Source organism: Salvelinus namaycush, chromosome 22 (assembly GCF_016432855.1).
Source record: "Salvelinus namaycush isolate Seneca chromosome 22, SaNama_1.0, whole genome shotgun sequence".
NCBI lineage: Eukaryota > Metazoa > Chordata > Actinopteri > Salmoniformes > Salmonidae > Salvelinus > Salvelinus namaycush.
Window position 1 is genome coordinate 13,993,707 of NC_052328.1, and position 17,761 is coordinate 14,011,467.

Sequence of the window (17,761 nt, forward strand, 5' to 3'; positions counted from 1 at the left end):
CTGACCTAAACCTAAATTTAGACAAAACAACAATAAAAAAAATTGTTTTCCTGAATTTAAATTTGTACTTTGTGGCTGTACTATCTAGTGGAAACCTAATGTCTGGGGCAAAACGACAGGTTGTCTCGCACGGAAATCTCTCGCGATAGTTGTTCCACTACAAATAAGTGTTTATGCGTTGCTGCTATCTAGAGGTCATTTTTTTAAATGTAATATCTCTGCATTAGATCAATAAGTAGGGCAGGCTGACACGTATGAAAGCACTGAGCTACTACTATATAATAAAAACATCATAATATTTGCTGGACTATTGTATGTACCGGTATGTATGACATTGATAGTTATTTTTTTTGCCAATTGTCAGCCACTTCACCGAAATGCATTTGTGGAGATTATTATATGGATGAGGGTGGGATTATAGAAAGGATATGAGAAAATAAAATAAAATTTTATTTGTCACATGTGCTGAATACAACAGGTGTGGATTTAACCCCCTAGAATCTATGCCTGGTTCTACTAAGCTAACGTATGGAATTGTTTTAAAATAGTCATAGACAAAGGAGATTATTGTGGACTACAGGAAAAGGAGCAAACCACCATTCTCATCGACAGGGCTGCAGTGGAGCAGGTTTAGAGCTTCAAGTTCCTTGGTCTCCACATCACCAACAAACTAACATGGTCCAAGCACACCAAGACAGTCGTGAAGAGGGCACAACAAAACCTATCCCCCTAAGGAGACTGAAAAGATTTGGCATGGTTTTTCAGGTCCTCAAAAGGTTCTACCACTGCACCATCGAGAGCATCCTGACTGGTTGCATCACTGCCTGGTATGGCAACTGCTCGGCTTCCGACCGCAAGGCACTACAGAGGGTAGTGTGAACGGCCCAGTACATCACTGGGCCAAGCTTCCTGCCATCCAGGACCTCTATACCAGGCGGTGTCAGAGGAAGGTCCCAAAAAAATTCAAAGACTCCAGCCACCCTAGTCATAGACTGTTCTCTCTGCTACCGCACGGCAAGCGGTACCAGAGCGCCAAGTCTAGGTCCAAGAGGATTCTAAACAGCTTCTACCCCCAAATCATGACACTCCTGAACCCCGAATCAAATGGCTACCCAGACTATTTGCATTGACCCCCCTATTTTACACCGCTGCTACACTCTGTTGTTATCATCTATGCATAGTCACTTTAATAACCCCAAATGTACACTACCTTTCAAAAGTTTGGGGTCACTTAGAAATGTCCTTGTTTTTGATATAAAAGCACATTTTTTGTCCATTAAAATAATATCAAATTGATCAGAAATACAGTGTAGACATTGTTAATGTTGTAAATGACTATTGTAGCTGGAAACGGCTGATTTTTAATGGAATATCTACATAGGCATACTGTACACTACATTGAAAGGTAGTGTACAGGAGTGATGGTTGCTGCCCATTATCAGCAACCATCACTCCTGTGTTCCATTGGCACGTTGTGTTAGCTAATCCAAGTTTATAATTTTAAAAGGCTAATTGATCATTAGAAAACCCTTTTGCAATTAAGATCTCGCTTTTCTTTAAAAAATATGGAAATTTTTAAGTGAACCCAAACTTTTGAACGGTAGTGTACATATTACCTCAACTAACCGGTGCCCCCCTGTATACAGTCGCGCTATTGTTATTTTACTACTGCTCTTTAATTACTTGTTACTTTTATTTCTTATTCTTATCCGTATTTTTTAAACTGCATTGTTGGTTAAGGGCTTGTAAGTAAGCATTTCACTGTAAGGTAATACAGGTAATACCTGTTGTATTTGGCGCATGTGACTAATAAAATTTGATTTGATTTGATACCAAGGATCATTTAGCCAGTGGCATAAAGTATTTAAGTAAAAATACTTTCAAGTACTACTTAAGTCGTTTTTGGGGGTATATGTACTTTAATATTTCTATTTTTGACTACTTTCACTTAACTACATTCCTAAAAAAAAAAAAATCCTTGACACTCAAAAGTACTCGTTACATTTTGAATACTTAGCAGGACAGGAAAATTGTCAAATCACACACTTATCAAGAGAACATCCCTGGTGTCTCTGATCAATAAACACAAATGCTTAGTTTGTAAAGATGTCCATTTGGAAAATCTGACCATAATTATATCCTCCTGATTCCTGCTTACAAACAAAAACTAAAGCAGGAAGCACCAGTAACTCGGTCAATAAGAAAGTGGTCAGATGACAGAGATGATAAGCTACAGGATTGTTTTGCTAGCACAGAGTGGAGTATGTTCAGGGATTCTTCCGATAGCATTGAGGAGTACACCACATCAGTCACTGGCTTCATCAATAAGTGCATCGATGACATGATCCCCACAGTGACCGTACGTACATACCCCAACCAGAAGCCATGGATTACAGGCAACATCTGCACTGAGCTAAAGGGTAGAGCAGCCTCTTTCAAGGAGCGGGACTCTAACCCGGAAGCTTATAAGAAATCCCGCTATGCCCTCCGCCAAACCATCAAACAGGCAAAGTGTCAATACAGGACTAAGATTGAATCGTACTACACCGGCTCCGACTCTCATCGGATGTGGCAGGGCTTGCAAACTATTACAGACTACAAAGGGAAGCACAGCCACGAGCTTCCCAGTGACACGAGCCTACCAGACAAGCTAAATTACTTCTATGCTGGCTTTGAGGTAAGCAACACTGAAGCTCCATGAGAGCATCAGCTTGTCCTGGACGACTGTATGATCACGCTCTCCGTAGCCGATGTGAGTAAGACCTTTAAACAGGTCAACATTCACAAGGCCGCAGGGCCAAACGGATTACCAGGGCGTGTACTCTGAGCATGCGCTGACCAACTGGCTTGTGTCTTCACTGACATTTTCAACCTGTCCCTGACTGAGTCTGTAATAACAACATGTTTCAAGCAGACCACCATAGTCCCTGTGCCCAAGAACACTAACGTAACCTGCCTAAATGACTACCGACCCATAGCACTCATGACTGTAACCATAAAGTGCTTTGAAAGGCTGGTCATGGCTCACATCAACACCATTATCCCAGAAACCCTAGACCCACTCCAAATTGCATACCGCCCCAACAGATCCACCGATCATGCAATCTCTATTGCACTCAACACTGCCCTTTCCCACCTGGACAAAAGGAACACCTATGTGAGAATGCTGTTCATTTACTACAGCTCAGCATTCAATACCATAGTGCCCACAAAGATCATCACTAAGCTAAGGACCCTGGGATTAAACACCTCTCTCTGCGACTGGATACTGGACTTCCTGACGGGCTGCCCCCAGGTGGTAAGGGTAGGCAACAACACATCTGCCACGCTGATCCTCCAAACACACCAAGACAGTCGTGAAGAGGGCACAACAAAATATTTTCCCCCTCAGGAGACTGAAAAGATTTGGCATGGGTCCTCAGATCCTCAAAAAGTTCTACAGCTGCACCATTGAGAGTATCCTGGGCGGTTGTATCACCGCCTGGTATGGCAACTGCTCGGCATCTGACCGTAAGACGCTACAGAGGGTAGTGCGTACGGCCCAGTACATCACCAGGGTCAAGCGTCCTGCCATTCAGGACCTATATAATAGGCAGAGGAATGCCCATAAAACTGTCAGAGACTCCATTCACTCAAGTCATAGACAAGTCATGTTTTATCTACTACTGCATGGCAATCGGTACCGGAGCGCCAAGTCTTGGACCAAAAGGCTCCTTAACAGTTTCTACCCCCAAGCCATAAGACTGCTGAACATTTCATCAAATGGGCACCGGACTCTTTACATTGACATCCCCCCCATCCATTTGTTTTGTCCACTGCTGCTACTCGCTGTTTATTATCAATGCATAGTCACTTCAACCCTACCTACATGTACAAATTACCTCAACTAACCTGTACCCCAGCACACTGACTCAGTACCTATACCCCCACACATTGACTCAGTACCTGTACCCCCACACACTGACTCAGTACCTGTACCCCCACACATTGACTCAGTACCTATACCCCCACACATTGACTCGGTACCTGTACCCCCACACATTGACTCAGTACCTGTACCCCCACACACTGACTCAGTACCTGTACCCCCACACATTGACTCAGTACCTATACCCCCACACATTGACTCGGTACCTGTACCCCCACACATTGACTCAGTACCTATTACCCCACACATTGACTCGGTACCCCCTGCATGTAGCCTCATTATTGTTATTTTATTGTGTTACTTTTTATTATTTTTTACTTTTGTTTATTTGGTAAATATTTTCTTAACCAACAGTGCAGTTCAAGAAGAGTTAAGGGCTTGTAAATTAAGCATTTCACAGTGAGGTCTACACTTGTATTCGGCGCATGTGACAAATAATGTTTGATTTGATTAGGGATGGTGCCAGGTTTCCTCCAGCCGTGACGTTTGGCATTCAGGCCAAATAGTTCAATCTTGGTTTCATCAGACCAGAGAATCTTGTTTCTCATAGTCTGAGAGTCCTTTAGGCAAACTCCAAGCAGGCTGTCATTTAAAATGTTTAAATTGAACCTTTATTTAACTAGGCAAGTCAGTTAAGAACAAATTCTTATTTACAATGACGGCCTAGGAACAGTGGGTTAACTACCTTGTTCAGGGGCAGAACGACAGATTTTTACCTTGTCAGCTCGGGGATTCAATCTAGCAACCTTTCGGTTACTGGCCAAATGCTCTAACTACTAGGCTACCTGCCGCCATGTGCCTTTTACCGAGGAGTGGCTTCCACCTAGCCACTACCAAAAAGGCCTGATTGGTGGAGTGCTGCAGTGATGGTTGTCCTTCTGGAACGTTCTCCCATCGCCACAGACGAACTCTGGAGCTCTGTCAGAGTGAACATCGGGTTCTTGGTTACCTCCCTGACCAAGGCCCTTCTCCCCCGATTGCTTAGATTGGCTGGGCGGCCAGGTCTCGGAAGAGTCTTGGAGGTTCCAAACTTCTTCCATTTAAGAATGATGGAGGCCACTGTGTTCTTGGGGACCTTCAATGCTGCAGACGTTTTTTGGTACTCTTCCCCAGATCTGTGCCTCGACACAACCCTGTCTCGGAGCTCTATGGACAATTCCTTCGACCTCATGGCTTGTTTTTTGCTCTGACATGCACTGTCAACTGTGGGACCTTATATAGACAGGTGTGTGCCTTTCCAAATCATGTCCAATCAATTGAATTTACCACAGGTGGACTCCAATCAAGTTGTAGAAACACCTCAAGGATGATCAATGGAAACAGGATGCACCTGAGCTAAATTTCGAGTCTCATAGCAAAGGGTCTGAATACTTATGTAAATAAGGTATTTCTGTTATTTTTTTAAATAAAAATGTGCTAAGAAAATAGTTTTTCGCTTTGTCATTATGGGGTATTGTGTGTAGATTGTTGAGGAAAAACATTAATTTAATACAATTTAGAATAAGGCTATAACGTAACAAAATGTGGGAAAAATCAAGGGGTCTGAATATTTTCCGAATGCACTGTATATATACCTTATTTACATAAGTATTCAGACCTTTTGCTATGAGACTCGAAATTGATCTCAGATGTCTACCCTTACTAAGCACTTGAACTTGGCAATGACGTACTGTCCCCATGAGTGACAGAACATTGCGCCAATCACGGCGCAAAGCTCCTATTTTCTGCTGGTTCACCCCACCACCACAGAAATCACTGAGCTAGGCTGAAACACCTGCATTTTGGAGCTGCCTTATTCAAGAAAACAAAAAAGAGACCATGTGTGTATGCAGCTTTATTAACTGAATGATATATATTTTATACATTGCTTGCAAACTGATATGTGACACGTATTAATGCCAAAATAACAATATATTTATTTATTTTCTCCGAAAATGTGGGTCTCAAAACAGCCCCACCTGCACTGAATGACGGATCGCCACTGGATGTTACCCACTGACGTATGATTCAAAATTCAAAAGGCACTCGCACATCCGAGCTATCTTTTTTGCAGGTGCATGGCAACAGTTGAATAAAATGAAAAAAAATAAGAAACAGCAGCGTGCGGGTTTCTTCTTTTTTTACCCAATGACATGAAAACTCTGAACACAAACCAGTCCAAACCAACTCTAAGCATACACCATATGCACCTATGTGAACTAAGATCTGAAACGATTTGGTCACTTTGATTTGGAGCAAAGATATTTTTGCTAATTGTTTTGAGCTACATGCGATGCTTTCCATTTCAAAGTCGCGCGATATGTTATGTTTACACGTAGTACGCACGACGTGTTACGCGTTGAGTCTGAGTGACGCACCCCCATCTGATTAGGCAGTGTAATGCATTTTTGGGAACAAATATTTATATTTAAAGCGCCCCTGATGCGGTAGTTGACACTTCATTGGTTGTATGTGAGATTGAAAGTGCAGTTTTCTTTTTAAAAGGGTTCAAGAACACGTTCACCTGCTCTAAAATATGGCTTCGTCTGATGGAAACAAAAACACGAACACGGAACCATGGGGCGGTTTTGAGGACAACATTATCCAGGTAACGTTAGCTAGCGAGCTAGGTAGCGATAGCCAAGAAAATAATTGCAATGTGTATATACTATTATTTTCCTAGCTACATCGCGGTATTGTTACATCTTCTTTAGTGTTGCCAAACTCAAAAAATTCTGTGCAGAGATAGCTAACGTTAAAGTTTGTCCGACAACAATGTTATGCTAGCTAGCTAATCATAAACTAAGAAACAGTTTTTTATTTTCTTAGCTAGCTAACTTAATTAATTTCACAGGTTGTGACTGTCTGATGAAAACATGAACAATTTGCGCGTGAAACAAATTTCACATACAAGGATGTACAGTAGTTATATGTAATAAACGATCTATTACTAGGGCACTGGGTCAGCAGTGATTGACATGGAAAACATGGATGACACATCAGGCTCCAGCTTTGAGGACATGGGGGAGATGCACCAGCGCATGAAGGAGGAGGAAGAGGTGGCAGAGGAGGCTGAAGCAACTGAAGAGGAGACTGGAGAGGATGGCGAGTTTCTGGGAATAAAGGGTATCAAGGGCCAGCTGGGGAGACAGGTGGCAGATGAGGTGAGCTGAGAAAGCTTTGTGATGCTGATGGGCAACAACTTGTCACACACAACATTACCTTTGTTATAAAAAGGGCTTTGCCGTTACCCAATATTGTAATTTCTATCTCAATTGTCTGGTTAATGTTGCTGTCATAACTTTGACTTTCATCACACCTTTGTCAGCTGATTTATAATGAACGTTCCCTCATCCTCTTAGGTGTGGCAAGCAGGAAAGCGGCAGGCTTCCAAGGCTTTCAACCTATATGCCAACATAGACATTCTCCGGCCGTACTTTGATGTGGAGCCTATGCAAGTTAGGAACAGGTGAGTCAGTACAAATGTGTTTTGTAATCACGACTTGTAGTCCTAACATGTATAGTTTAGCATTCACATTTTATGACACTCTTCTTAACATGTACGCCTCTTTTCTACCCTAGGTTGATTGAATCAATGATACCAATCCGCATGATCAATTTTCCACAGGTGAGTGGGATTTTCTTTTCCCATACTATTTTCACAGGCTGGGGAAAGATTTAAATCTAGAAGTTTTCAGAGCTTACCTGGCCAATTAAAGGAAATATAAATGTTTTCACTGCTCTTCTTTTCCAACTGTAGAAGATTGCTGGGGAGCTGTATGGGCCAATGATGCTGGTGTTCACGCTGGTGGCCATCCTCCTGCACGGAATGAAGACATCAGGAACCGTTATTGTAAGAGAGCCCAACTTATACTGGCTTCATAAATGCATGTTAATATGCAGTATACAGATGGATATGGTGTATTAGGTGTAATGAACACCATACAGCTGTAGATGAAGGTAGCATCAACTCAACCATTTTGACATTAAGAAAGCAAAAAGCATCTGTTCAGAGTCTCAGACATTAGGTACTGCTTATTTAGTACTCATGTGGTCTGTTCATCCTGTATTGTTAGTTGTCTATCTGAACTTGATTAGGCCTAATAAATGTTTTTCCTCCCTGGACAGAGAGAGGGTACTCTGATGGGAACAGCCATAGGGACATGCTTTGGTTACTGGCTGGGAGTTTCCTCCTTCATCTATTTCCTGGCGTACCTATGCAATGCCCAGATCACCATGCTCCAGATGCTGTCTCTGCTGGTGAGTCAACAGTGACCATAACTCTCCTCACAGCATCCCTGTGTAATCCGTTTGCTATAAAAGCAGTGTGAAATCTCACCGTCTGTTCTACTATGTGCCCCCAACAGGGTTATGGTCTTTTCGGGCACTGCGTGGTTCTCTTCGTCACCTACAACGTCCACTTCCACTCCCTGTTCTACATCCTGTGGCTGGTCGTAGGAGGGCTCTCCACACTGCGGATGGTAAATAGGCAGATTAATTACTTCAAATCCAAAGAGCCCTTTGACACTCACTGTCTGCGTTTTGCGTGGTAATGCTAAAGCAACTGACTAGACGAACGTCGAGGAGTGAAGTCGGACACTAATGTGGTTTTCCAACAGCAAGGCTCAGATTAACATGGCAGTGATGCCGTTGTTTCTAAAAGTTCTTTATAATGTTGAAATAAATATGTCAAACTGAAATCATATGTGTGTAGATTGTTCAATCAAATAGTGAGAGCCTAAAATATCACATTCATTTGTATATATCCACTGTATAGGCCTATATGAATCGCGGCAAAGTTGGTTCCTGTCTCAGTCATTTCTTTGCGTGGGTCAAACAAAAACACCCACATGACTGGTTGATAATAGAGCCTCCCACAATGCAGGCGAGGGCTGCAGGCGAAGGCTGCAGGATGAAGTTGGTGAAGAGCAACTGTAGGTGCAAGTCAGACAATTTTTATCCCCATAATGCAACACACTTTGAAAGCCCTAGACAAAATATATCCGCTCGAATGCGCCCACTATGTCAGTGATAGTAAGTCTCTCCCCCTGGCTCACCTTCTCCCTCTCTCTCAGGTGGCTGCTGTTATCTCTCGGACCGTGGGCCAGACCCCACGCCTCATCCTCTGTGGAACACTGGCTGCTCTGCATATGCTCTTTCTGCTCTACCTGCACTTCGCTTATCACAAGATTGTTGAAGGTAAGATTCCCCGGAAGGCAAACCAGGACTCGTCTTCACAAAGCGTCTCAGAGTAGGAATGCTGATCTACACTGAGCAAAAATATAAAACGTAACATGGAACAATTTCAAAGATTTTTACTGAGTTACAGTTCATATAAGGAAATCAGTCAATTTAAATAAATTCATTAGGCCCTAATCTATGGATTTCACATGAATGGGAATACATATATGTATCTGTTGACCACAGATAACTTAAAACCAGTCAGTATCGTGTGTGACCACCATTTGCCTCATGCAGCGCAACACATCTCCTTCGCATAGAGTTGATCAGGCTGTTGATTTTGGCCTGTGGAATGTTGTCCCATTCCACTTTAATGGCTGTGCGAAGTTACTGGATATTGGCGGGTACTGGAACACGCTGTTGTACACTTCGATCGAGAGCATCCCAAACATGCTCAATGGGTGACATGTCTGGTGAGTATGCAGGCCATGGAAGAACTGGGACATTTTCAGCTTCCAGGAATTGTGTACAGATCCTTGTGACATGGGGCCGTGCATTATCATGCTGAAACATGAGGTAACGCGGCGGAAGAATGGCACGACAATGGGCCTCAGGATCTCGTCACAGTATCTCTGTGCATTCAAATTTCCGTCGATAAAATGCAGTTGTGTTTGTTGTCTAGCTTATGCCTGCCCATACCATAACCCCACCACCATGGGGCACTCTGTTCACAACATTGACATCAGCAAACCGCTCGCCCCCACACGACAGACGTCTGCCATCTGCCCGGTACAGTTGAAACTGGGATTCATTCGTGAAGAGCAGACTTCTCCAGCATGCCAGTGGACATCAAAGGTGAGCGTTTGCCCACAGAAGTTGGTTACGACTACGAAATGCAGTCTAAGACCCTGGTGAGGATGAAGAGCACGCAGCTTCCTTGAGACGGTTTCTTACAGTTTGAAATTCTTCAGTTGTGCAAACCCATAGTTTTACCAGCTGTCCAGGTTGCTGTTCTCAGACAATCCTGCAGGTGAAGAAGCCGGATGTGGAGGTCCTGGGCTGACATGATTACACGTAGTCTGCGGTTGTGAGGCCGGTTGGACGTACTGCAAAATTCTCTAAAATAGTGTTGGAGGCGGCTTATGATGGAGATCTGAACATTAAATTCTCTGGCCATTCCAATTGCAAGCTCCCTCAACTTGAGACATCTGTGTTTGAGTGGCTTTTTATTGTCCCTAATACAAGGTGCACCTGTGTAATGATCATGCTGTTTAATCACCTTGATATGCCACACCTGTCAGGTAGATGGATCGTCTTGGCAAAGGAGAAATGCTCACTAACGGGTGTAAACAAATTTGTGCATAACGTTTGAGAGAAATAAGCTTTTTGTGCCTATAGAACATTTTTGGGATATTTTATTTCAGCTCATGAAACATGGGACCAACACTTTACATGTTGTGATTATATTTTAGTTCAATGTAAGATCATTTTGGCCTTTTTAAATCTTTAATGAAGGGTGGGGTGACCAAGATCAGCACTCTTACTTTGAGACGCTTAATGAATACAGGCTCCACTTGTCCAATTATAAACACATTTTAATTGCTTCTATTCAATGATCCTCCAAGTTAGGCTTGGGCAGTGTACCGTGGTATTTTTAAATACGTATAGTATGATTTTTCAATACCGTCAAAATAAATCATGTATAATAACCTCTGAGGTAGGGATAGGCATTTTAAATAATTTCACTATTCAAACAGTATCATACATTTTTGTCAGATATCCGGACATTCAAAATACACGTTTTCTTCACTGCTGCGCGTTGGAGAGGCTGGCGATCTATTGCTGCAGCTACAGAGGGCTGTGTGTGTGGCAGTGAGCAGACAGAGGAGAGACGCAGTAGCTGACTCGGCCACATCCACGACTAGCTAACTTGTAGGAGCCACAATGTTATTTATCATCCCATACAGTGCATTCGGAAAGTATTCAGACCCCTTCCCTTTTTCCACATTTTGTTACGTTACAGCCTTATTCTAAAATGGATTAAATAAAACATAATCCACATCAATCTACACACAATGTCTCATAATGACAAAACAATTATTTATTTTAATTTTTTGCTAATAAAAAAACCTTATTTACGTAAGTATTCAGAGCCTTTTGTTCTGAGACTCGAAATTGAGCTCAGGTGCATCCTGTTTCCATTGATCATCCTTCAGGTGTTTCTACAACTTGATTTGAGTCCACCTGTGGAAAATTCAATTGATTGGACATGATTTGGAAAGGCACACACCTGTCTATATAAGATCCCACAGTTGACAGTGCATGTCAGAGCAAAAACAAAGCCATGAGGTCAAAGGATTTGTCCGTAGAGCTCCGAGACAGGATTGTGTCGAGGCACAGATCTGGTGAAGTGTACCAAAACATTTCTGCAGTATTGAAGGTACCCAAGAACACAGTCGCCTCCATCGAAGTTTGTAACCACCCAAGACTCTTACTAGAGCTGGCTGCCCGGCTAATCTGATCAATCGGGGGAGAAGGGCCTTGGTCAGGAAGGTGACCAAGAACCCGGTGTTCACTCTGACAGAGATCCAGAGTTCCTCTGTGGAGATGGGAGGACCTTCCAGAAGGACAACCATCTCTGCAGCACTCCACCAATCAGGCCTTTATGATAGAGTTGCCAGACGGAAACCACTTCTCAGTAAAAGGCCCATGACATCCCGTTTGGAGTTTGCCAAAAGGCACCTCAATGACTCTTGAAAAACAAGATTCTCTGGTCTGATTGAACTCTTTTGGCCTGAATGCCAAGCATCACATCTGGAGGAACCAAGTCACGGTGAAGAATGGTGGTGGCAGCATCATGCTGTGGGGATGTTTTTCAGCGGCAGGGACTGGGAGACTAGTCAGGATCGAGGGAAAGATGAACAGAGCAAAGTACAGAGATCGTTGATGAAAAACTGCTCCAGAGCTTTCAAGACCTCAGACTGGGGCGAAGGTTCACCTTCCAGCAGGACAACGACTCTAAGCACACAGCTGAGACAACGCGGGAGTGGCTTTCGGGACAAGTCTCTGAATGTCCTTGTGGCCCAGCCAGAGCCCAGACTTTAACCCGGTCGAACATCTCTGAAGAGACCTGAAAATAGCTGTGCAGCAACGATCCCCGTTCAACCTGACAGAGCTTGAGAGGATCTGCAGAGAAGAATGGGAGAAACTCCCCAAATACAGGTGTGCCAAGCTTGTAGCATCATACCCAAGAAGACTCGAGGCTGTAATCACTGCCAAAGGTGCTTCAACAAAGTACTGAGGAAAGGGTCTGAATAAGGATGTAAATGTTTTTTTTATTTTTTGTACATTTTATAAAAATGTCTCAACCTGTTTTTGCTTTATCATTATGGGGTATTGTATGTAGTTTGATGAGGGATTAAAACAATTTTATCAATTTTAGGATAAGGTTGTAACGCAACAAAATGTGTAAAAAGTAAAGGGGTTTGAATACTTTCAGAATGCACTGTATAACAGTTCCTGTCTTGACTGGCGTAGCCTAGAGAACCTAGCCAGCTATAGCTAGCTAGGCTAATTGAGGCCACATTCTGCGCTTTCTCCCCAACCCCATTAGGATAAACAGCCTACCTGTTGGTTGCTCATTGTAGACTACTCCTTCTCATTTTGCTAACTTTTTAATTCCATAAACTTGCATCGCATTAGTGACCTGTCACTCCACTTGCTACACATTGAGCCGCTTTGATTGGCCAACCTAAACATCAAGCTACACACCTGAAGTCTACCGGTCTTTTTATGGGCCGCACGTCATAAAAACGCCATTGGAAAGTTTGTTTTATTATATTAGTAGTTTGAAACATCATGGTGTGTGTATATATATATATATATATACCCTTGTATGTAACAATGTCACATGGATATTTTAATTTAATTTTCCAGTGTTAAATAGAATACCCACACACAATACTCAGTATTGGAATACTATTGTCTGTTTAAATATTCAAATATCTGTGCACATCTCTACTCGGGGGCACACCTGCTTTGAAGGAACAGTGGGGGTGCATGCTACGCCACTGCTGATAACTATAAGGTAACTATCTAAGGTGACAAATAAATGATCTCCAGCTCAGGGCTCCAGCTAGGCATTTGGTTTGCTAACTTGCTAGCTAAGTGGCTAGCTTGCAATACCAAGCTTCTTGGTTACAGCAGAGACAATCAATCAACTCCTGGATCAAGATCCCTGCTGCCTAAATTTGTTTTGTACGTCAATGTGTTTTGTGCTGGAGTTTTTTTTGTTTGGGAAGGAATAGCGCCCCTTGTGTGCCGGTAATACCGTATATCCTGGTATGGTACAGGGACGGTATGAAAATCTGGATACCGCCCAACCCTACGCCAAGGTATATTCCTAAAAGTCCAATGCAGAGGTTTTTTATCTCAATATCAAATAATTTCTGGGTAACAATGAAGTATCTTACTGTGATTGTTTTAAGTTAAAATGGTATAAAAATAAAGTAGCTTTTTAGCAAAAAGCTATTTCTCAAGCAATCAATTTTCTAGGACTGTCTTGGAGTGGTCTGAGGGAGCTAATTGGAGGGATATGTAATTTGAACTAGATGTTATTAGCAGAGAGGTTTGAAACTCTTTGTAATTGGTCTATTAACTTATACCACCTGGTGATATCGCAGGACAAAACTCAATCCTACCAAAACAGGCTGAAATTCCATGTGTTTTTTCCCAAACAGCTCTTGTACTAAAAGGTAGTTATCATAATTGTCACAATATTATTTCAACCTCAGAGTGGAAATACCATATAAAACACTGGAAACACTGGTTTTTGACTCCACTGACCTTTTAAACTGGGTCTTGAATTTGATTAAATAAAAATGAGACATTTGTTTTGCATTTTTTTGTCTGAAGGTATCCTGGACACATTGGAAGGACCCAACATGCCCCCCATCCAGAGAGTGGCCAGAGATTTGCCTGTGGTGGCCACCGCTGCTATGAATGCTGTGAATGCCACAGTGAAGACCCTTGGTGTTATTCTGCAGTCACAGTGATGGTGTGTCCAACATCAACGATGAGACCATAGGCTCATGAGAACCTGAATTCCATGGTGGTGGTGTTGTGTAGATAATACAGACTGATGTGAAGGTCAAAGACCATGGTGGTTACTGGTTATAGTTGACATTCATCGTGATACATGAACATTGTCTCGACAAACAAATCATCATCAGTTCACAACAACTATTGGTTGTTTATATTGAACTAAATCAAAAAACTACATGGGAGTGAATCATGTTTGTGCTCTTCAAATGATTGACTCCCTATTTCATAGGGATCTTGTATTTGTTAAAGCAGCTTGAGTACATTAAGATTCCCAGCTGTTTGCATTTGTTCTCATGTTTAGACAAATTAATATTCAACTCGACACTCTCCTTTTTGTAGGCTTTGTTACACAGGTTTTGGTGATTCTCTAAAATTCTAGACGTTCAATGGGAGGACGGTTCCCTAAGGCTGTGTGGTGCCTTCTATAGTTTCTTCAAAGAAATTATTATTATTATCATGTATGATACGGGGTACATTTTGAGTTTTATCTAGCTTGTTTTACACAATGCACCTCTCTTGTCTGATAACCTAATGAGAAAATAACCAGATATGCAGTTGGTATGTCATATGAGATACTGCATTAACTTATGAATATTGTTCCTTCTAATCAGCTTTTGTTTCACCCAGTCATTTGTGTTGTGCATTATTTGTACTTCCTAACATTTGGGTGGGATGCAAGGTAACCTCTCCTCCTTTTTATTTAAATGTGAAATTGTATTTATAGGGTTATTGTACAAAAAGATACAATGGAAATAAACTTTACGGACCTAAGACATGGTCTTCTGAAAAAAATCAAGAAGTCCTGCAATTAGATCCTAATCTATGGATTTCACATGCTTGGGAATATAGATATGCATCTGTTTGTCACAGATACCTTAAAAAAAAACAGTATCTGGTGTAACCACCATTTGTCTCATGCAGTGCAACACATCTCCTTCGCATAGAGTTGATCAGGCTGTTGATTGTGGCCTGTGGAATGTTGGCCAACTCTTCAATGGCTGTGCGAAGTTGCTAGATATTGGCGGGAACTGGAACATGCTGTCGTACACATCGATCCAGAACATCCCAAACATGCTCAATGGGTGACATGTCTGGTGATTATGCAGGCCATTGAAGAACTGGGACATTTTCAGCTTCCAGGAATTGTGTACAGATCCTTGTGACACGGTGCCGTGCCTTATCATGCTGAAAAATTAGGTGATGGCGGTAGATGAATGGCATGACAACGTGCCTCAGGATCTCGTCATGATATTCTGTGCATTTAAATTGCCATCGATAAAATGCAATCGTGTTTGTTGTCCGTAGCTTATGCCTGTCCATACCATAACCCCACCGCCACTATGGGGCACTCAGCAAAGGTTGACATCAGCAACCCGCTCACCAACAAGGCATCATACACGCTCTGCCATCTGCCCGCTACAGCTGAAACCGGGATTCATCCGTGAGGAGCAGACTTCTCCAGTGTGCCGGTGGCCATTAAAGATGAGCATTTGCCCACTGAAGTCGGTTACGACGCCAAACTGCCGTCAGGTCAAGACCCTGGTGAGGACAACAAGATGAGCTTCCCTGATACGGTTTCTGACAAGTTTGTGCAGAAAATCTTTGTTTGTGCAAACCCACCGTTTCATCAGCTGTCCAGGTGGCTGGTCTCAGACGATCCCGCAGGTGAAGAAGCCGGTTTTGGAGGTCCTGGGCTGGCGTGGTTACACCTGGTCTGTGGTTGTGAGGTCAGTTGGACATACTGCAAAATTCTCTAAAACGACGTTGGAGGTGGCTTATGGTAGAGATCTGAACATTAATATCTGGCAACAGCTCTGGTGGACATACCCGCAGTCAGCATCTCAATTGCACTCTCCCTCAAAACTTGAGACATCGATGACATTGTGTTGTGTGACAAAACTGCATATTTTAGAGTCACCTTTTATTGTCCCCAGCAAATCAAATCAAATGTATTGGTCACATACACTAATTTAGCAGATGTTATTGCGGGTATAGCTAAATTCTTGTGTTCCTAGCTCTAACAGTGCAGTAGTACAGTGGGGCAAAAAAGTATTTAGTCAGCCACCAATTGTGCAAGTTCTCCCACTTAAAAAGATGAGAGAGGCCTGTAATTTTCATCATAGGTACACTTCAAATATGACAGACAAAATGAGGGAAAAAAATCCAGAAAATCACATTGTAGGATTTTTAATGAATTTATTTGCAAATGATGGTGGAAAATAAGTATTTGGTCAATAACAAAAGTTTCTCAATACTTTGTTAAATACCCTTTGTTGGCAATGACAGAGGTCAAACGTTTTCTGCAAGTCTTCACAAGGTTTTCACACACTGTTGCTGGTATTTTGGCCCATTCCTCCATGCAGATCTCCTCTAGAGCAGTGATGTTTTGGGGCTGTTGCTGGGCAACACGGACTTTCAACTCCCTCCAAAGATTTTCTATGGGGTTGAGATCTGGAGACTGGCTAGGCCACTCCAGGACCTTGAAATGCTTCTTACGAAGCCACTCCTTCGTTGCCCGGGCGGTGTGTTTGGGATCATTGTCATGCTGAAAGACCCAGCCACGTTTCATCTTCAATGCCCTTGCTGATGGAAGGAGGTTTTCACTCAAAATCTCACGATACATGGCCCCATTCATTCTTTCCTTCACACGGATCAGTCGTCCTGGCCCCTTTGCAGAAAAACAGCCCCAAAGCATGATGTTTCCACCCCCATGCTTCACAGTAGGTATGGTGTTCTTTGGATGCAACTCAGCATTCTTTGTCCTCCAAACACGACGAGTTGAGTTTTTACCAAAAAGTTATATTTTGGTTTCATCTGACCATATGACATTCTCCCAATCTTCTTCTGGATCATCCAAATGCTCTCTAGCAAACTTCAGACGGGCCTGGACATGTACTGGCTTAAGCAGGGGGACACGTCTGGCACTGCAGGATTTGAGTCCCTGGCGGCGTAGTGTGTTACTGATGGTAGGCTTTGTTACTTTGGTCCCAGCTCTCTGCAGGTCATTCACTAGGTCCCCCCGTGTGGTTCTGGGATTTTTGCTCACCGTTCTTGTGATCATTTTGACCCCACGGGGTGAGATCTTGCGTGGAGCCCCAGATCGAGGGAGATTATCAGTGGTCTTGTATGTCTTCCATTTCCTAATAATTGCTCCCACAGTTGATTTCTTCAAACCAAGCTGCTTACCTATTGCAGATTCAGTCTTCCCAGCCTGGTGCAGGTCTACAATTTTGTTTCTGGTGTCCTTTGACAGCTCTTTGGTCTTGGCCATAGTGGAGTTTGGAGTGTGACTGTTTGAGGTTGTGGACAGGTGTCTTTTATACTGATAACAAGTTCAAACAGGTGCCATTAATACAGGCAACGAGTGGAGGACAGAGGAGCCTCTTAAAGAAGAAGTTACAGGTCTGTGAGAGCCAGAAATCTTGCTTGTTTGTAGGTGACCAAAAACTTATTTTCCACCATAATTTGCAAATAAATTCATTAAAAATCCTACAATGTGATTTCGGGATTTTTTTTTCTCATTTTGTCTGTCATAGTTGAAGTGTACCTATGATGAAAATTACAGGCCTC

General features: G+C 42.7%; 1 protein-coding gene across 1 annotated transcript; it reads left to right on the forward strand.

Moving 5' to 3' along the window:
* Positions 1–6,254: 6,254 nt before the first annotated feature.
* Positions 6,255–14,983, forward strand: yipf3 (Yip1 domain family, member 3). Its single transcript, XM_038960428.1, has 9 exons — positions 6,255–6,515; positions 6,862–7,071; positions 7,270–7,376; positions 7,490–7,535; positions 7,668–7,760; positions 8,036–8,167; positions 8,275–8,388; positions 8,983–9,106; positions 14,003–14,983. Exons 1-9 carry the CDS (start codon positions 6,444–6,446, stop codon positions 14,140–14,142), a joined length of 1,038 nt encoding a protein of 345 aa, XP_038816356.1. The 5' UTR covers positions 6,255–6,443; the 3' UTR covers positions 14,143–14,983.
* Positions 14,984–17,761: the final 2,778 nt, after the last annotated feature.

Excerpts from the sequence above, each read along its gene's own strand:
- yipf3 (XM_038960428.1), top strand. The coding sequence starts at position 6,444 with ATGGCTTCGTCTGATGGAAACAAAAACACGAACACGGAACCATGGGGC. Across the intron at positions 7,072-7,269 it reads GGAGACAGGTGGCAGATGAG|GTGTGGCAAGCAGGAAAGCG; the intron begins GTGAGCTGAGAA and ends TCATCCTCTTAG. Across the intron at positions 8,389-8,982 it reads GGCTCTCCACACTGCGGATG|GTGGCTGCTGTTATCTCTCG; the intron begins GTAAATAGGCAG and ends CCTCTCTCTCAG.